The following is a 20723-nucleotide window of genomic DNA, read 5'->3' as shown; positions in this document are numbered from 1 at the left end:
ATATATATACTATTCATTTGTGTTCCCTCATCTTGAAAAGTATTCAAAGTTTCTAAAGTACCTGGTCATGCCCTCCCTCTCACACACTCAGGGGTGGGTAGATGAGAAACCTGAGCTGGAGAGCAGCCAAGTCGTGGCAGACACATTAGACAGTTGTAAGCACAAAGTAAGGTCATGCTCAAACTTAAGTGGCCAAGACTGTGAACCTGCACCCTGCTCACTGGAGAGGTTAATAGGGATTAACAAAGAAGGGCCCTCTCAGGAGACACTGTTGTGTTGCCTGTTTTTAAATTCGAGCGTGGACTTGACATACAACGGGGCCTTCAATAGACAATAGGAAATTGTAATTCTAGGCCCCATAATTGGTACCAGCGTCTTCTTATCTTCTCCAGAAGTAGAAATGGAAAGCTGTGTGAAGATTCTCGCAGCTGCGTGTGTCTATCTTCACACACACTGCAGTAAGCTCTGGTGCGAACGAGTGCGTATCTGTCCTGGCCTGAGTGTGGAGAGATTGATGTCAGTGAGATATTGTGGCATGGACCTGTGGCAGGTTGGGCTGGGTCAGCATTCTTTCCCCCAAGGCTCAGGTTATGAACAGATAGAGCTGTTATCATCACTGCGATGAAAGCAGGACAGAGCCACTACATCAATACAGCAACACCATTAAGAGCGCGCCATTTCTGAGAGCTCAGCTGTGAAATCCAGTCTTAAACACTTCACGACATTCAACAGTGTTTATATATGTTTTTTTATTTTTTAAAGCTGGCACATTTTGCTTACTCTTCTAGGTGTCAGGTGAACAAATGTGAAAAATGTTTAATTAGACAGATTGCGTCAGAAAAAGAAAGAAAAAAAACATTACTTAAAAGCTACCATTTACCAGTATATCAACCAAAAGCAAGATTGCTTTGAAATGAAAAACAAATGAACAATGTTAGCCCTGTAAATACCTCTTCAACAGAATGTCTTTAAAGAATTTGTCTCCAAATATTTATGTTCCCATCTTAAACTTATAAGTACTTTACCTTCGTACCTACTCAAAGTATCAGGTGGTACTTAATCCAATTTATTGCCTTTTGGCAAAAGTCGCAGTATTAAAAGCAAACGCTTTAACCTCACATTAATACTCAATGGGGCACAACATAAATTAAGCAAAAAAAACTTGGGAAACGGGAAATATGAGCACATCAGTCAGATGGTTAAATGCAGTTTGCCATTTTGGTGCAATGCTTTTGTACACAGTGGAAAATGAATGGAAGAGCATTTGCACTGTGTTAATTCTCCTTTGGTGAATGATCTGCTGTAGCGATGAAGCCATAACTCAACATAATGAGGATTATGATAATACAGTGTGTTACAGACCTATACATAAACTGGACATTGAATAATGCAGCCAGAAATATCTGTGCACAAACGCATGTTTCTTCGTCTGTGCTATACACCCATCTAATGTTCCTACCCAGTTCACTGCCTCAATGTTAGCCACTGCATGTTTTCTTGTTACTTGTACTTTTGCTTTACTTCTCATTCCACCATTTCATCATTGTTTCTGTCACAAAAGATTTGTTTCCCTTTCATCCTCCTCTTATTACCCTTCTTTCTGCTCACTCTCACTATCTCCCTTTTTTCTCTCCTGCTTTCTCTCCCAATCTTTTGTCTCAACACTTACATCATTCACTTTTTGCCTACCTCTCACCTATCACTGCCCCCCTCCCTCATTCCATCTTTGTACTGGTGCAGCCGCAAAAATGAGTCTTGGCTGTGACTAATCTGCTGGCAAAGCCTCCGAGGGCCCCTTGTGGTGGTGCCTCTTCACAGAGGACACATGTGATTGATTGAACCTGGGGAAAACTTTGTCAGGCTGGCCATCATGACTGGATCTCTTGCCTGATAATAAATTCCCTCCTCCCTCAAGTACTATGGGGAGACACAAGTGTCATGTGGCACATTTTCATGACACATGATGCTCTGGACTGTTATGGTGATCCACATTGCCAGACTCTACTTTATCTTGCACATACAGTCTCACCCTTATGGTTACATGAGCCTGACACACAACTAGCCAACACATTTTCAATGTATAGTATGTGTTTTAAGAGCATTATGTCATTGTTATTACAGGATTCATATGATCTCAAACGTTTGGAAAACATTTAAATTCTTGCTTGAATTCACATAATTAACATATACTTAATTTCAACATAATCTGGCACAGCACAATCATTCACGTCAAATTGTTTTGAAATGAAACGATCCCACCGCCATGTTTGTTCGCCGTGTCCTCTAGTCTCATGTTGACGTCGACCACAGCAGACAGAGTTAGATGAACAGACATGGATGTCGAAATGACTAGGGGATGTTTCTCCATTACGCTTTGTGTCACCTAGCGTTGTAAGGGCGACCATCTGTTCTCAGAATGAGCAGAATGGATGCTCTGACCTTTGACACTGCCTGTGCATGCCCATTAGAAGTGCAATTTCTGAGGAAATTGTGGATGTGAATGTTGGCTGCTGAAAAGATGATGCATAATTTGCATTGCTGGCTTTAAAAATTGGAATAATACCAATCATGTATGAAAGATGTGGAATATTTTCAAGGTTTGATGAAAAGCTGATGCTAAACTGAATTGCTGGCTTTTATCTATTTGAAGCAGCATCTCAAAGAGTATGAGGAGTCATAATGTTGGTGTGGAAATGAAGTATTCAAAAGGTATTACAGCCTTGGTTGGGTACTGACTACATTTGAATCAATACCACCAACAACAGTATGCAATTTGGTACCAGTGCCCAGTGGTACCTTAGTTGATGCTTTACCCACTGTAAAAATGAAAATTGTAATTTCTGTAGAAAAATAAGTTACCAAACAGTGTTTCATACCAGCATTGCTACACAGTTACTACTCTGTGCATTCTACTCAATGGGTAACTGGACTTAAATGAAGAAACTGACAGAATATTGACACACTATTTGACTATATAAAAATATAAATTACTTTCAAACAGAAGGTGTGTAATCTGTCTTATCAAAAGAAGAGGATAAATTAAAAAGTGATTTTGTTTGATTTTGTTTATTAATATACTTTTGGTTTTATTCTAACATTTTGGACAAAATCTCTAAATAGCATGTTGTTCGGGTATTCCTGATGCAGCCAGCAGCAGAGTGTTGGCTACTGTTAGTAAAAGTGCTAGGATAACATCAACCATTACAGTGAAAAAAGCTCAGTTATCTCCAACAGCAACTTATCCAACTAGCCAATTAATTATGTACAGCTGATGTCTGAGATAAAGTGTCATCCTTGGAGGGATCAACGTCTTCAGCTCTAACTGCAGGCATGCTACCATTAGTTGTGGTTGCCTTGGCCAACATTGCATAACGTATGTACTTTGGGGAAATAGCATGTAGGTGAGTAGGGGTGGGAATCGAGAACCGGTTCCGACTCAGAACCGGTTCGAACTTACCAATTCCATTGGAATTGTACGCTTCCAATGTTATCGATTCTTCATAATGATTCGTAAGGTTTTCCAGTTTTCCTGAAATTTTGTGTCGCAGTGCATTTGCATCACACTCTCTGTGACGACTCAGACATTCAACCGCGAGGCAGCATCGAGAGGAGGAAGTGATCTAAAGCCTGGCTGCATTTCACCAAACAAGATGAGGATTCTGCCGTGTGTAATCAGTGCAATGCTGTAATATCGTGTAAGGGTGCAAATACCAGCAACATGCTTAAACATTTGTCTACCTAGCATGGAATTAAGTACCAAGAATGTACGCAGTGCTAAGTTAGCACTCGTACGCAGGCGAACAAACTAATTATTTTAGACTATATTTTCTTTCTACACTGTATCTTGTCAAGGTGTTGTTCAGTCTGTCTGAATTGAATATGTTTATGTTCATAGTCTTGTGCAGACATAATTTTGGGAAATAATAAAATGGCTGCTTTTGGTGCAGAAGACTATGTAGAGCTCCTTTTTTGCCACTCAATTAACTACTCAGGAATCGACATGAGAATTGATAAGGAATTGGATTGGTAGGCAGAATCGACAATGGCATTGATATTGATAAAAAGGTATCAATTCCCACCCCTGTAGGTGAGTCATATCCAAGACGTATTTTGAAAGAAAATGTATGTACACAAATTATTGCCACGCCTACAAATCCCACATAAGGTTTTTATTTATAGTAAGCTGACACAAGCTGTCGTCTCAGGATGGGGATGTCCATAATTACTGTATTCTTCCACTTTGAACAAATACCATAATTATTATACATCTGGCAAAGGTGGGTGATATGGACTCGCTGTCTCTCTTTCCCTCTATAGAGATGCACTCACATGTACCAAAACATGTACTGCTGCAAATAAATATATCCACATCATGTCATGAATGCAGACTGATTCTTTTTCATGTATATTGTGTATCTGCTACCTTCCTGTACTTTTGCTAATGATGATGCACTGCTCTAATTAAATTGAAATAATTGATTATGTGTGTCAGATTATACTTGATGGAGCTTGTTCTACTAACTTATATAATTGAGTGGTCAATTTTCTGCTGTACCCTCATTTTGTTTGTGTTTCATTTTCCCCCAACTTGTTCAAGGCAAGAGGCATGAAGACCTCTCAAAGACCAGGGCAGGTTCCACATTAGGGGGTTATTTCCTCCTGACATCAAAAGAAGTCCACAGTGATGCTTCAACATCAAATGCTGAAACCACAGCTACTGCAATAAGCAGTGATAACACAACAAATATTTTATTACCTCAAACCCAGCACCGATGGAAGAAATTAGTTGGACAACAGTTCCTTACATCAAATCCTTACATGTAAAATAAGTAAACTTTGGGGAGATAGCATCCCATTTCTCTTCACTAATGAAGTAAAGAAAGATTCAGTATGATTGCTTTTGTTTGATGAAAGTTTGAACTTTGAAATGAGCATGACAATTGATCGCAAACAAGGCACTAACATTATGCTGTCATGAGCATCTGGCTGCAGCTCAACTGCATGAGAAAACTGAATCTAATATATGCACAGATATCAGTTTCCACAGCCCAGCAAGTACCAACTGAAAGCTGTTGGCTGTTGATCTTAAGTATCTTTTTAAGATAAGACAACACGGTAAGCCATTATTCTTCAAGAGTCCCCCATGATTTTTGTCATTACAGATGGCCGGAAAATATGGAGGTGGCGTAGGGGAGTTTTCAGATATTGTCCTTTTTGAAGACCCATCCAAAAGGTGGTCAAGTAAAACTGCTGAGAATATTAATGGAGAGAGTGTCTCTCAAGCAAAACTGGACTTTTTCATGGTTGCAAAAAGAAATCATTCCTGTCTTAAGAAAGCAAGCAAAGTAATAAAGCCATACTCCCATTTATGAGCGAGGATCCTTTCGCTTTGCTGTGAGAGTTGCTGTGCAAGTTTAGAAACACCACCACAACACTGAAGCTGATACACTTAGAATATAATGATGCAGACAACCATGATATAACAAATCTGAATGATTAATGTTGGATTTCTTACAGCACGAGTTCTTGAGGATCACAGAGAGGAACACCCAAACGCTGAAGCTACAATTCAATCAGAGCCATAAAACTGTTTCTGATGAAGACTGTCTCAAAGCTCGACCCAAGAGTGCTAATCAGGAGCAAAGAATAATCTCACCAGAGTTCTTCAGATCTTCGTGGAATCTGGCTCCATACATGAGAGATCCTTTGATGGAGTCCTGAAGGAGTTCATCCAGTGTTATGACGAGCTTCAGAGACAGCAACCGGATGACAGATTGGATGAGTTCTTCCATTAGCAGTTGTCCACCAAAGCAGAGAGGTGCCACCTCTGGGAGATCATGAAATATCTCCTGATCTTTTCCCATGGCAAAACCTCTGTAGAAAGAGGCTTCTTGGTTAATGCAGAAGCGATGGTGGAGAGCATGTGTGAGTGTCTGCTGGCGGAGGACCAAGTCATCATTGACCATGTGGAGGTTGTTAAAGGAATGTTGAACATTGAATCTCCCAAAGAGCTTCAGCTCGCCACTTCCTCTGCAAGACAGATATAACAGTACCTTGAGGGACAAAGCATGAGACAGACGGATGATGAAAAGGTTGGTAAAGGAAAAGACAGTTGAAAGAGAGGAACAAAAGACTGATAGAGGAGATTGATGTTCTGAAAAATACTGATGACTGTGTGTGATTATATAATTTAGAGCCAGCTAAGTAATTTGTTGATCTCTTACTCTGAAATAAGCAACCATTAGGAAAATCATGACCGTCATCTACAATCAAAATTAACTTAACAGCTGATAAAATAAACAAAGCGACAATATATCAACTGCTGTGGTTGTAAAGGGATTCTAGGATTTATTTCCTGCAGTTGCATTTATATAGATGTGATTATTCCAGAACCTTGGAAGTGACTGAATACTTTCCTCTTAAAAAGCTGTATGAAGCTTGTGAACATAGGCACTGGCCTGTCCAAATATGGAAACACAGGGCATTTATTTGCAAAGTGTCTAAGTGTGCAACCAATCATTCCAATAGCCCCCTTCTTGGTTCTAAGCCTAGTGTGCATATCAGATGAGGACTGGGAAGAGAGAACAGGGGAATTACTTTTATCGGCAAAGTGTCATGACAAATTGATTTTCTCACTTAAATCCCAGACAATGGACAAGACATAGCAGGTTGACTGTTTCTCTCTCTAAATGGCCCATTTTCTCTTTCCTTCACAGATCAACGCCACAGAGTCATTAAGAATCGCGAGGTAGACCCCTGCGCCGAACCAGAGCAGCTACAGCACCAGCTCTGTCCCTCTCTGTCTCTGCCTCTGTCCCACATGTGTTCATTTATCACGTTTGCTATCGATGGCTCTGGAGCACAAGTCCATGTCTTCTATCACAGGCTCAGTCACCCGTTGAAAAGACTCTGAGGTACGTTTGTCTTTTGGCCGCTGGATACTTAGTGAGGTTAGCACATAAGCCTAAACACACATCAACACAATATAGTAACAGTTAAGCACAAAGGAGAGAATGATAATCAACTTGAGTAGTGCTTTCCTCAAACTGACACATACGGTAGAACTCCTCACCAGTAGCAATATTGCTGTCATGTGGTGCATGTGCTGGTTAGTCAGGATTTTCAAATGTGTTACCATAATATAAATATATGTATTTATAGATGATCAAACTATTCATCCTGACATCTGTGCAAGTGGATTTGAAAGGTATACTGTTAAGGATTTTCCTCAGAAACAATATATAAACCATCACTAATGTTCAACAACCACATGAACAGTAGAAAAAAACATAGTTATTGACCTGTAAGTTTAGCACTATACAGCATCTGACAGTAAAGCAAGGAATGTCTGGCTGTCAGTCTTTTGCATATCATGAGAATCACTCATCTGATTTGAAAACACACAACTGCCATCGCATTTTGATCGCAATGTTGCTTGATTGATTGGTGCACAGAAGTACATTGCGTTTTCCGACAATGTCCTGCGGCTCAAGAGAAAAACAGCAGAGACAGAAGTCTCTCAAGTATAATAACCAAGACTGCCATAAATGTGGATCAAGGCTGTGGGTTTTTGTAGGCCCCCAACCCCCCCGCCCCCCTGTCCCCACGCACAGAGTAAAAAGCCAATTTAGAAAACAGCTTTTCAGTACCTTTAAGGGCAAAACACTCAGGCAATGCATCATCACAGGCTGACTAGTCAGGATACACGACTTATCTTTTTCCATCTTCCATAATAACTGGGGACTGGCAGACCCAGTCTACCTGCATGGCTTGTTGGTGTGTGCAACATGTAGTGAACATGTAGTGTACATCCTTCCAAATGAAATCACCAGTTTTAGTCTATGAAGGCAGTTTTCTGTGAACTACAGTACTAGTGAGTGATAATGTCCAGGCATTACCAAAGTTAGTTGCTGTGTTAGTGGGCATGTTTCTTTGTTGTTTTTCCCCCACTATGATGCCAACAAATGACCTTTCATGTGTACACTAACCTATTAAAATTAATAGCCTATGGTGTTTTTGTGGTAAAACAGTACAAGCAGTTCTCTGCTGAGAGGATTGTGGTGAAAATTCCTCGCAAGGATGTTAACGTTCATAGCTCAAATGAGATGTTAAAACTAATGGTTCTGTACTTTCATTCTGCAGACTCTGCTGGATAAAATGAAAGACGCAAGTTGGAAGAAATATTCTCCAGTGTGCTGAACCATGAAGAAGTCTGATAGCTCATAGGTACAGAGGCCAGATTGACTGACCCAAATATGTCTCTTGATTGCCATGGCATGCTTGTTGCTATGACTGACTGCAGTCACTGATTTAACAAAAATGACAGACATCTTGCAACACCTCCACACTCACAGTTAAGGCTGTGCACCATCACTATGTTCTTGAATGTAGTAGTCTTAATTACAGTTACGGTAGTGAGACTCATTTACCACCTCCTCTCAGATGGGCCCAAATTAAAAAAAAAAAAAAAAAAAACTATAGTGGAGTCATTAGTCCCTTCAACTTCTGTCGGTCTCATTTGTACAACACATGTGATGCTGAGTTGGACACATTCAGCCACGATCAAGAAAAGCAACTGAAACGAGCCATGACCTCTAAATTACACATCAATAACTGGCTTCCGCACTGGATGGAAGAACAAGTTTGATCATGTTGTCAGTCCCTCGACACAGCCAAGGCATGTACATGCATCTATAAAAGAAATTTGTCAAGGCATATTTGGAAAAACATGAGGCACTGACAGCATCAGAGGCAAGGAAAAGGACATTTGATTGGGTTGTCATCTCAGTTTCACTCCCTGCAGGACTGCTTTTGTATAACCACCAATCTGAATAGCTGAAACATTCATGCCTTTAGAATCCTATGTCATGAACGTAAAGTTGCTCATCAAAGTGTGTGTGCGTGTGTGTGTGTGCGCACGTGTGCTTGTCAAGATTACATATTTGGTACCGAAAAGGTTCCTATCGAGTGACTCAGCATGCTGCATTCCTCAAAATCTACTCAGTGGATGTTTCACCATCTTAGACGGGTGTTTTGGTTCACAAGTGATGTGCTGCCAGGAAACACGAATTGCTGTACTTTATTGCCTCGCATGCTGTGCCAGCATGGAATCAAACTTTCCTGTTGGAGCGACACCTGACTGAAAAGGGTTATTTTTTTCTGCCAGCAAAGGTTTGTGTCAAAAGGATAGATTAATATTTACTGTGCACCCCATATTGTGAGCCTCTGCTGCTTTACAATCACAGTAATCACGACAGGAAGGAATTTAGTCTGGACTGATTTATGTACTGTTCTGCAAACATAACAGAATCTGAAAGAATTCAAAGGGGAGGAAACAACAACGGCATTATAGCACTTTCAATTGCTTATAAGCTAAGCCCACAAATGCCGAATGTATTATTACATAAAGTAATCCATATATATCAAGAAGAAAGGTGCTGCGTTACTTCTGCTTTTGTCAAAAATGTTTAAAATGGTGGCCTCATTGTTGATAGTTCAACTTGACAGTACATTGAACCCCTCCTTCTTATTACAATTTTTTGTGAGGTTCCAGGTTAAATAAAAAAAAAAAAAGCCACGTTCAGGACTGATACATCAGCTGTGCCAGTCTCATGTCATTAACTGTTGTACTTGAGTTTAGGTTGATGTGACTCTGACCTTCTCTGTAATAAATTTGGTTAAGCCATTATCGTTTTTTTTTTTCCAAAAGTATTTATGTAGTATGTAGTAGTTATGTCCTCACCCTCAAACCTTGTTTTGTAATGCAAAATTGAAACATGTTGAAAATTGAAAACGAAAAGCATCAATCTAAACGTGTTTTATTCATCCAGGTAACGAAAAATGTGTCTATGTTTTCTTGCCCATGTATGTTGATTGGTTGGTCTGTTTGTCAGCAGGACTGCAAAAAACTCCTGGAAGGATATCCACGCAATTTAGATTGAGTATGGGTCTCAGCCCAGAATAGATCTCATTAACTTATGGTGCAGATCAAGATAAAGGGACTGATCCAGGAGCTCGCTCTCACTTTCTTTAAAGTTGCAGGCGAGGACTTTTTCAGAACATTTTAACTACATTCTCAGGGAGCAATGCATAGATCTTGATGATTAAAATCAGGCGTATTTAAGGTGGCTGGCATTTATGAGTTACTTCTGGTTACATTTTCTTTTTATTATCATACTGTACTATAAGACTAGGTAGCAATACCCAAGGACACTGCTGCTCCTGTCTTCTAGATGCATCATTAACTGATGAGGACATTGCCCTTTGGCTTGGAACCTGGAGCTTTTCGCCTTGGTCTTTTTTGCACCATTACACAGCGCTGCATTAGCATATCATGCATGTAGCCTTCAAAAGTTCAGACCCTGTAACAGGTTTTTCATTTCAAACTGGAGTCAGCTGGAGACAGAGGTTTCAACCAATCTACAGAATTATGTTAGTTAGTTTGCAACAGTTAAAATAAAAAAAAACAAAAAAAAGAATGAGCGGCACCTGTCGTAAATTCACTTTACTGCTGGATACGACAACCCGTTGTTTAAAAAAAATCCTGCAATTTAGGTGTGGTAAAAGTGGTGCTAACAATTACAGTCTTTTGTTTACATTTCTAAGTTTGATTACACAAGCATGTTCTGATATTTCCAACTGGCACCCGATGGCAGCAAAACGTTAATTTAATATATGTATTGTGAGAAGTGCCACAGCACATCTAATAATAGGCTACAAAACAGCACGGGCTGCATTTGGAGGCACATAAACCCGCCAGCCCACTGGGAAAACTCTTGCTACAGACTGATTCGGCCCTGCTTTAAGCTGCATAATTTGCCTGATGAAGTGCAATAGTGCCACTATACATACAACGTGACAGGCAGTTGAAACAACTAATTTAGGAGACAAATTAAATTCAGCAGCTCACTGTGGTGAGTGCAAACAAAGTGATAGGGGTTATGGCAGGTGAAGTCTTGAGATGTGAACTGATAGAGCCAAAGCAAGTCGTTGAAATTATAATTAATTTTTAAACAGTCTTCTTGGTAAGTGCCACGTGCAGACATTTACATCAGGGGGAGATATCTTGGCAAAAGGGGCAGGTGGTGGTTCAGTTACCCAAGAGTGTCATTAGCTCAAGTAGTTGGGAGTTTGGGATTATTGAAAACACCTGCAAATACTGTTGTGAAGGTGTGTCGGTGGAGCCACAGCCACAGATGAGAGTTTGTCCTTAATACTACTCATTTTACAGCTGTGTAAAAAACTGTAGTCACATTTCAAGTTAGACTTTGCCATCTGTTCTTGCAGCTTGTCGTAACGTGCAGTCTGATTCCAGATAAAGACATGTATGTCTTAACTTGCACGCCATGGGCAGGCTGTATCAGCAGTGGTCGTGAAGGGTGGGACAATGGCAGCATCGAAACTTACGTGATATTTTCATGCATGTTTACATCTTTAATGTTTTGTAACTGACGGGCTAATTAACTATCTAACCCACAATCTGACGTTAGCAGCTCTCGTGTAGCAGGCTGTTCCCTGGCTGTTAGTCACTGTGACCATCTGCAGGATAATGTTACAGAAAAAGATAGGGGGTGTCATCATGAAAGCGTAAATACAAAATATGAATGATTCTTGTGGTTGTGGTTTTTCTCAGAGCAGAACACGCAACATATGATTTGCAGAGCATATATACATTTTACTTTAACTTTAAAGACAGTGGTTTATCTAGCAGGTAAGCTTAAAGACCACTGTTGTGTTCCTTCTCACATAACACAACACAACAACAAAAGGAGCATATTATTCAGTAGAAGTGAGATTCTGATAGATTGTTGTGCCTACAAAATGCCACCTGTCTGCGTGTGGGTGGACATCACTGATGTTGGCATCAGCATCATTATCACCCTCCATTATAATCCAAGTCCTCCTCTGCCCACTCTACATAATTGTTTAAATATGTGAGCAACATGAGATATTGCCAGGTTTAACTCTGTCCTGTCGCCATCAGTTTGTCTCAGATCAACATCATGTCGCCACAGCAGCCCCTACTGGTAGCTATGTGGCAGTTACAGTTTGACTGACGTTACATCCAACGTATTATCAGCTGGGACAAAGCTAAATATTGACAGGCATCTTTTAACTACTATATACTTGTGCACAGTATTGGTTCGTAATTTTTTTTTTTTTTCAGCTATCAGTTTACTGCCACCTACGCTAGACACATGTATACTAGCAGTGTGAGGCTAAATTAGGGGTAATACAGTATTTAAAGTAATTAAGCATCTAACTGTTGATGGTATGGATTTTACTCGTTATACATTTCTGTGGACCATAAACGGTATTGATTAGATACTCTGTTGTACTTCTACTGGGGCATAATGTTGGTAAACTGTGTCAGCCCGTTCTTACTCCCAGTGCGTTAAATACTGCAGCGGCCCGTATCCCGCATCACTTTAGTGCCACTTCTTGGTGCAACACTCTATTGGAGTATAACGGGTGAGCCAAGGGGTGGGGCTGGGTTGGTGATGTTGGTCATTTGAAGGACTAGTGCAGCGCCCGTAGGAAGCATGTATTCCTACAGAAAAGTGGGAGGTTAATTAGCTTTTTCACGGATGGCCGAATGAGGTTGTGTTTGAAGGTGGAACGTCGGGGATATAATTGGCTGTTTTTGACTACTTTTGATTATACCATTATATTTCACCTTAAAAACTATTTACCTTGCCGTGTTTGGTGTCATTATTTTCAGCAGAACCTCACATGTGACTGCACAGTTATTTTTTCATTTTGACATACTATATTAACACTATGGACCTAAAACCACAAATAACATAAAATCAGAGTAGGAAAAAGTTATATTTTTTACTGTGAAAACCACAAATATGTTTAATGAACCAATTGCATTAGTTATAATGCAAATATAAATTGTTGTTTGCTAAATTTGTGCAGTTTTTGAAATTTAAAAAGTTACATGTAACTATTTGCATTTAAATGCAGGCAATGCTTCAGGTTCAGGGCTCCCCAGCTCATTCCTGCCTGTTCCACATTCAGCAGTCTCCTCCTTGTTTTCACAACACAAAAAAACGACTACACTACAAACTAAACACACTACACTAAACACTATATAACATACTAACTATACACTCCAAGCATGTCACAGCTATATGTCACGAATCACTCAACTCTCAAAACTCACCATCTCTGTCACTGTCTGCATCACCGCCGGCATCCCTCACACAACTTCCCCTGTTCCTCAGCAACCAAACTTGCTGCTTGCGGACACTTTCGTGACAAAAGCCTGTTTTTACTATTATTTCCTGCTCCAGACACAAAGCAAACGTGACAGCAACGTTCGTGAAAAAGCATGATGGACATTATTTACCCTAAGTCTGGTTTTGGACCTGCCGGTGCGTCCGGTCCATCGACTCAGGAGGTGGGCCGTGTGGGTGGGCTAGCAGCTAGCAGCTAGCTACACACGAACATCCACAGATTCCGATTCCACTTTGTTGTCCTCGCGTATCCGGATCTCCTCATACTGAAACAGACTCAGTCCAGACTCGTTTAGTCTTATTAACATTCAGTTTAGATGCACAGAACGTGACCGAACCGCTGGCAAAATCCCGGTCCAGCTCGCACCACTGCAGGTATAAATCTGCTTGTTTCTTTAGGTATGTCATGGGCTTGAGCTCTGGAGTGATTGGCTCTGGTGCAAATGTGGCTATGGTGGCTATGGTTGACAATGCTAGTGGAATTTGTAAAGCATTTAAGAAATAATTTATTAACGGTATCATTGTAGTCCAAACAAATGCAACGTTGCACACCCTTGAACCACGCAGCAGCCATGTTATAAATCTCAGGTCAGTCTGATCCTGATCTGCAGAGATATTTGAGGCACACATACACAGACAGACAGAGATTCCTTAAGTTTATAGAGAGATGTTCCCCCCAGAGACAGGGATTTGCATCCCATTTCTGACCAAGAGTCCAGAGTGATTTACTTGGTATTTCTTTGTTAGTGAACTTCACTTAATGACATGAATGAACTCGTACATTACATTATGTCAATTATGTAACTAACCGTTACATACCAATCCAAGGTACAATCTTTTCTTAACTCTGACCAGGCATTGTTATTTTCTCTAGTTTTTTAAGGGGGCTGAAGTTGACCAAACTGTGACGGTTGACAAGGTTCAAAACATTTGCAAAGTCATAGAATGTGACACTACGTGGAATGCTCAGCAGCAGGCGTTATTTTGAAAGTTGAACCATGTATATACCTTTGTATAAAACATTGTTGCAAACTTGACTATGTCAACTTGACCTTTATTTCATATTTAATCAGGCACTGCACATGATTTATTTTTTGCATTGTTACTATTGGGTCTTTTGGGTGTTATTAATGATGCCCAAATTCATTACTTAAATGAATAACATACTGGTGTCCTAGCTGGTCAGTGACGTTTTCGTAACAAGGTTAAACATTAGATGGTTTGTCGTCCTCGAAGAAGGTTAATTATACAGAAGGTTACATTACCCTTTCAGCATGATGTTTTTTAACATATAAGCCAATAGGCCAGACAAAGTTTTGGCGTTATTTTTCACAGTCTTTTGTTTTCCTTTCTCTCCCTTCTTGGCTTTGTTTCCCCAGTCAAATATCTCCACATCTGTCTCACCTGGCGAGAGCGCAGTCATCACAAAACACAGTTGCTGAAATCTTGTGCGGTTGTTGTGATTCTACCGCAGTCCCTCAGCCACAGAGAGGCGGCGTCACAGCAAGCCAAAGGTTGTAATACACATCACAACATGGTGTTCGTGGGAATTGGAGGATTAGGATTGGGAGCGCTATGGCTTAAAACCACTTCAGACAGATTCAGCGATGCGTTCTTCTGGATCCATTTGGCAGGTTTGTGAGTATATTACAGGCAGAAGGTTACCAACAAAGGTTTCAGTTTTTGTCCGGCTGAATTCAGCTTCCTTGGTCTTGTTTGTTACTGAGTCCCCACAGAGAGACTTTTTACAAGCTTCAAGCTGTGTTTATGTGCATTTGTGTGTTCTTGTGTGTGTGTCTCACCAAGACATTAGACTTTGAAAGCGAAAGAGGGGGGATAAAACAGATGACCTTTTAATGATAACCTTTTCACAGCAGGGTTTCATTTCTTAATCACTGTCAATCCTGCTTTTTATAGATAGAAATCCGCTTACATCTTCTTTTTTTCACCCCTCTGTCTCACTGTGAGAGTGGCTTGAGATCTGTTTCCCCTCTATAGGCTTGTCATGGATTTGCAGCCTGTCAGCATGCTCTCACTGAAGTTCTCCAGGGGTTCGGTCTGTGATGACCAGCCTGTAAAGCAATGATTCCCATGTAAAGCTGCCCCAGTTTATCACCCAGACTATGTTTCTCCATTTCTACTCTCCCCTGTCCTCCCAGGTGACCAAAGTATGACATGTGTCAGTGGTGTGTGTTGTGTTGGGAGATGGCATGGGGAAAGGGCAGGGTTAGCTATCCTTGTATCAGGAGTCAATGATTCACTGGGGTGAGAAGGACATTCTGCAACACTGAACACTTCCTTTGCAGCATTTGCTTTCCCTGCACACTTCTCTATCCCTTGCTGTCTTTCCTTTTACACGCCACAATATTAATGATAAAAAGAAAAACAATTCCATAATCTTGAGTCTGATGTTAGCTCTTCTAATTATCATTCACCAACCACGAAGTAGCTAAAGATACTGTATATCCCTATCCTGAAATAGGTGCTGAATTACTTCAATTATATGACTGACTGAATGAATAAAACATATAAGCACAACACATCCTCGAGCATCAGACTGTAAAGTCAAGAAATGACTTGTTTTCTTCTGTGATCTCTCTTACAGGGAAGACAGCAGTGCACAGTGAATAGTGCATATGTGCAGATTATATAACTGTCACAAGACCTATTGTTTGAAGAACAAAGAAGAAGTTTACTGTTCAATGCTACTATAATCTTTATGAGTTTAAGGGTCGTTTATATGCTCAACAGAACTGCTTCATAGAGCAAACCTTGTTTATTTTCATATTTGCGCAGCAAGCTGAATTGCAGTGTGAATAATTGGAAAGGAGTGGGAGGAACGGCTATTCAGGTTCATGTTTTTATTTAAATTGTCTACCAGAAAATGTACAAAATGTTTTTAATGGTTAAACTTGTGCAAGCAATTCATGGTAGCTGTGACATCTAAGGTGGTGACATCACAACTTTAGGGACATTCTGAGTGTTTGTTTAGGGGCACTGCCCAATCTGTGCACATTTTGCTATGACTTGAGTGATTTCCATAGCACATTGGACTGCTTATAATAATAAAGAAATGGCAACATTTAAAAATTGAGGATGACGTTTTCTACATTGGCCACCATCTCTGTGAGGCCTGTCTTTGTGGCAACCTTGCTTTGAACTGAATGCTTCAAATAGCTCGCTAAAATGGTCAATGAATCTAACATGCCAATGCTTATATGTACCATGTTCACCATCTTGATTTAGCATTCCGGCAGTTGCTAAAGAGCACTAAACAGAAGGCAAAGCTGAGGCTGATGGCTGATGGTGGACAAATGTCATTTTTGAATTAGTGATGATGCTATATGAAAAGTTGAGGGATCAACAAAGTCATTACAAGCTGTGCTGCAGGAGACGTGTACACTGTTGTGGAAAACATCAAATAAATTTGCCCATTGCTATCCTTAAATTGAGGACATTTGATTATTTGGCTGTCTGGTTCAGCTACTGTACCTGTCTCTAAAACTGATCACCATTTTCTCACAGATCCTAAAACTTGGATGTGTAAAGTGTTTGGAAAAACACTCTCAAAAATCCTCAATATAGATGTTTAGTTCATTTTTCATCTAAATTTGATTACTTTGGTTAAAATTGTACTTTTGCCTTGAACAGAGTTCTTCTAGGTCACAGTCATTAGAAACTGGCAGTCAAAACAGGATTTTCCAAAGAAGTCGAAAGGCCAGACTTGACCTTCAGGCCAAAACAGTGTTTAAAGATTTGTTTTTAATCAAGACATCCAGGAAATGAAATTAATATTGCTTTAATACCTTGTGGTCTAGAGTTCTGAGGCAAAAGTGTTTTATAAATAACAACACCAGAATACCATCTGAGATTTCCTTGTTGAAGGGGCGAACAATATGAAAAATAAAACAAAAAGCCTGTGTTTTAAAGGTTCAGACATCAATTCTGCTTTGCAAATTTAACTGTTAATAGCTCATAAATCAACTGTGGTCTGTCATTTCCTTTCACTAACTATCTGTCTTGAGCTTTTAGCTTACTTTTATATTACTAAACGATAGGAGACATTTACTACATTGTCAAAACAATGACATTCATTACCAATGTTTATTTTTTAGTGATTACTTCTTCAGTATCTCCCCACGCTGCAACAATATGGCTAATTTCACACGGATGACTAATAATCAGCAAAACCTTACCCTTGAGCCCCATGTACTGTATGTCTGCGCATTGCGTTTCTGAAGCTTGTGCAAACTCCTTCAGGTGGAAGAACAGATCTGCGGATGGTGTGTGAACTGCTGATCTTATCCTTGGCAGGAAATGCACAGTTTTCCTTCTTTTTCTATTTTGATAATACAAATGTATTTTAGATTAGGATACATGTCCATTTGTATTCTCTATTCACACACAACTGATGTATTTTTGTACATTCCTGGCAACGGCTGGGTCCAGCAAAAAAAAAACAAAAAACAACAAACAACTGCCAGCACTTGGCTGATTTCACAAGTGCATATTGTCAGCGGCCTAATAACACAAAGTGATATATATACACAGCAGCACTTGAAACCAACCCTCTGCAGCTGGCAGCCTGCTGCGGGACAAACGTTTCAATCTGCTCCAAATATGACAACATGAATACAGAAATAACACTCAGCTGACCATTGGGTAACTCTTAATGTTACACTTTCAATCTTCAACTGCCGACAGAAAGTCCAGCATATGAGCAGATAGCTATAAAACCTGAGAGCGCACAAAGCGCGCAGGAACATAAGCGGCCCAAGCATATTATTAATGTCATTTTTTTCCATACGCAGTCTTTACACACATTAGATCAGCAGGTCATACTTAAAAGAACATTTCTTTTAGCTGTGAGGTAGCAAAGTGGGGTGCAATCCTTTCACCCCAGTTCGTTATATGATGAAAGGGTTTGGGGTTGTATTTAAACAAAAAAGGAAATATCTCAATCATATTCATCTTTCATTGGCACGCCATGAAGCCACCACTACTGAGTCACAGTGTGTCTTCTAGCAGTAAAATAGCACCCAGCTGGAAACGTACCATTTCCTAATACACGCATCACCTCCTTTGCACACATGAGATTTCCGGCTTCTGGTTGAGTTTTTTTTTATTTTTAATTTTTTTGCCGCCTGTTACTTTAATTTAGGTCATCTAAGTTAGGTTTTTCCTGAAGAAGTTACATAACGCAGATTTGCACAAGTATTTCACAACTGTAGCTGCCAGAGCAGTGTGAAAAAAAGAAAGTGGATATGGAATAGAATATAAGCCATTCCCCAAGATATGTTACATCACTTTGCTCATTTGAGAGGTTTTTCATCTGAGCCTGCGTAGGCATGTGTGAAAATGTTGAGCATGTATGTGTTTTTCTGTGTTAATGTCGAGGCCATCAAGTGACATGCTGCCATCTCCCTTGAGGGGTTAAAGTGTCATAATCACCCGGTGTGCATTCGACTGGCCTTGAGGATGTTAAAAATGACTGCTCTTGGCAATGGAGGTGACATGAAACTTCTTTAAAAATGATGGGGAAACTTTGATAAGTCCTCAACAGGGACATGAACTGTCAGGAAGACAGATACCTCAAGTGAAGCAGGGACCTTTCATTAATGTAACACAATCCCTCTACCATCTGTTTAAGCTGACACCGAGAGGCGCCCTTTGAAGCGCTCGTGAGCCCCATGCGTGAACCACCCTATGGCATTGCTTCTCATTGACACTACTAGGACTCTCCATGTGATCAACCATGTTTCTTTGTTTTTACAGAGCATGTACAGCACAAGCAGACTTTTCCAAATAGTATCTGTTATGTCTTTCTTGAAAATCAGCAGCAAGGAACATTACTGAGCTATTCTATTAATGCCTATGCATTTAGTTGTGGGTATCTGTGTATTTGAATATTATCAGATTCGCATCAAAGACATTTTCTTACATTAATTGTTTTATTAACCATAAATCAGATGTTTAAGTATATTTTTTTCATGTAAAAACTGTGAGAATCACTTTGATTTTGCCTAACTTACTTATTTTTGATCTACATAAGTAAATATGCACTAAATACTAGGTATATTTGACCTCTGTCCCCTTTTCTCTTCTTTTCTTTTTCTGTTCTTTTCTTTTCAGTGGTGCAACAAAATATATAAAATAATTATAAGATGTTAGCCGCTAACGCTGCTGCAAACCACATGTTTTTTGACTGTCAGGAAACAAAAGCAACAAAGCTGGCTTTGTGCGTGTCAAAGTTTGAACTTATCTGTGGTTTTGTATAAAAAAAATACATTAAAAAAAACTTGACAGGGGTGACAGGATCCCATGTGTACTCCATGGATTTAACATGTGTTATTGGACCAAACAAACTAAATAATAATGATGAAACAAGTCATTTTGTGTGGTTGTGATCCTCAAAAAAATGTATTCTCTGTTTAGCAGCCGCTTCTCTCAAAGTCTTTTTGGGACCCTCACGTGATGTTGTGATTACACGGTTTGCCACTATGTAAAATTGGCCCACCACTCTTCCTGGGGGCTTTAGCTAATGATGGAAAACTAATAAGTTAATAATAATAAGGCAGGGTGCACCTTAGCAGGGCCCCATCTAGTTTGTGCAGCAGAGACAGTGAAGGCGAAGAAAAATTATTAGATGGTTAGAAAATGAATATTGGATGTGAGAAGAGTTTTTTGTTGAATATTACAAAGGTAGTGTGGTGATCTGCCTGGTGCACCTGATTATTCAATGTTTACTCAGCGTTCTGCCGTTTTTTTTAATTGTTTGTTTTTTTTTTATACCACAGGCAATCAGTGAGTGAAAAACAATATATTGTTAAGGACATTGAGGTCATGTCCTCTGTATTTTTTCTAGGTCTTTGATATCTTGATATATGTATTTGGTAGAACTTTATATTTGTCATACCATAAAAAATAAATAATCATATTCAAGAGAAAATTGCAAATCTATAATTAATCAAACTTTAAAATTTATTTCACTTCTAAGGAACACTGAAATGATTTATTAACCATTTATTAGCAGTTGTTTATTGGAAATGTGTAGCTAATTTATAAATAGTATTTGGATGTCCATTAGAGAGCTGCAACTAATGTTTTTTACCTTTACAGTGGCTCACTAAATGTTTTATGAACCACTTAATTGTTTTGCTACAGTAAAATTACTTAACTAAATATAATTAACTATACATTTACGATTTATTAATGAGGGTTTTTATCAAGTGTTGCCGTGTCAGTAAGTAAGAAATATGTTCAGTACATTTAAGTCAAAATTGGCCATATTTGTTACTTATCTTCTTCGTCTTCTTCTGTCAGTTTTCATAAATATTATTTCCTCAGCAATTATTTGTCAGGCAAATTGCAGAGAAATGCATTGATTCATACTGTGGTCAAAATGTTCTCAATGGATGGAGATGGAGGTGGGGGGCAGCACCTCAGGATTTCTAAAATCCTGGCTACGGCCCTGGCTGCTAC

General features: G+C 39.6%; 1 protein-coding gene across 13 annotated transcripts in view; it reads right to left on the bottom strand.

The window, feature by feature from the left end:
- Positions 1-20723, bottom strand: part of LOC119022406 — a 231860-nt gene that overhangs the window by 33113 nt on the left and 178024 nt on the right. For 7 of the 13 annotated variants that reach the window (XM_037103262.1, XM_037103238.1, XM_037103229.1 and 4 more), the window contains one exon: positions 5657-6030. The exons of 3 other annotated variants lie outside the window; for them this stretch is intronic. In XM_037103262.1, coding sequence (XP_036959157.1) covers positions 5657-6030 — 374 coding nt within the window. Of the gene's footprint in view, positions 1-5478; positions 6031-20723 lie in introns of those variants that run through there. 3 more of the 13 variants (XR_005075933.1, XR_005075912.1, XR_005075913.1) reach the window with 1 other exon arrangement.

This window comes from Acanthopagrus latus, chromosome 1, assembly GCF_904848185.1.
Source record: "Acanthopagrus latus isolate v.2019 chromosome 1, fAcaLat1.1, whole genome shotgun sequence".
Taxonomy (NCBI): domain Eukaryota; kingdom Metazoa; phylum Chordata; class Actinopteri; order Spariformes; family Sparidae; genus Acanthopagrus; species Acanthopagrus latus.
This window is presented reverse-complemented; position numbering and strand designations above follow the sequence as displayed.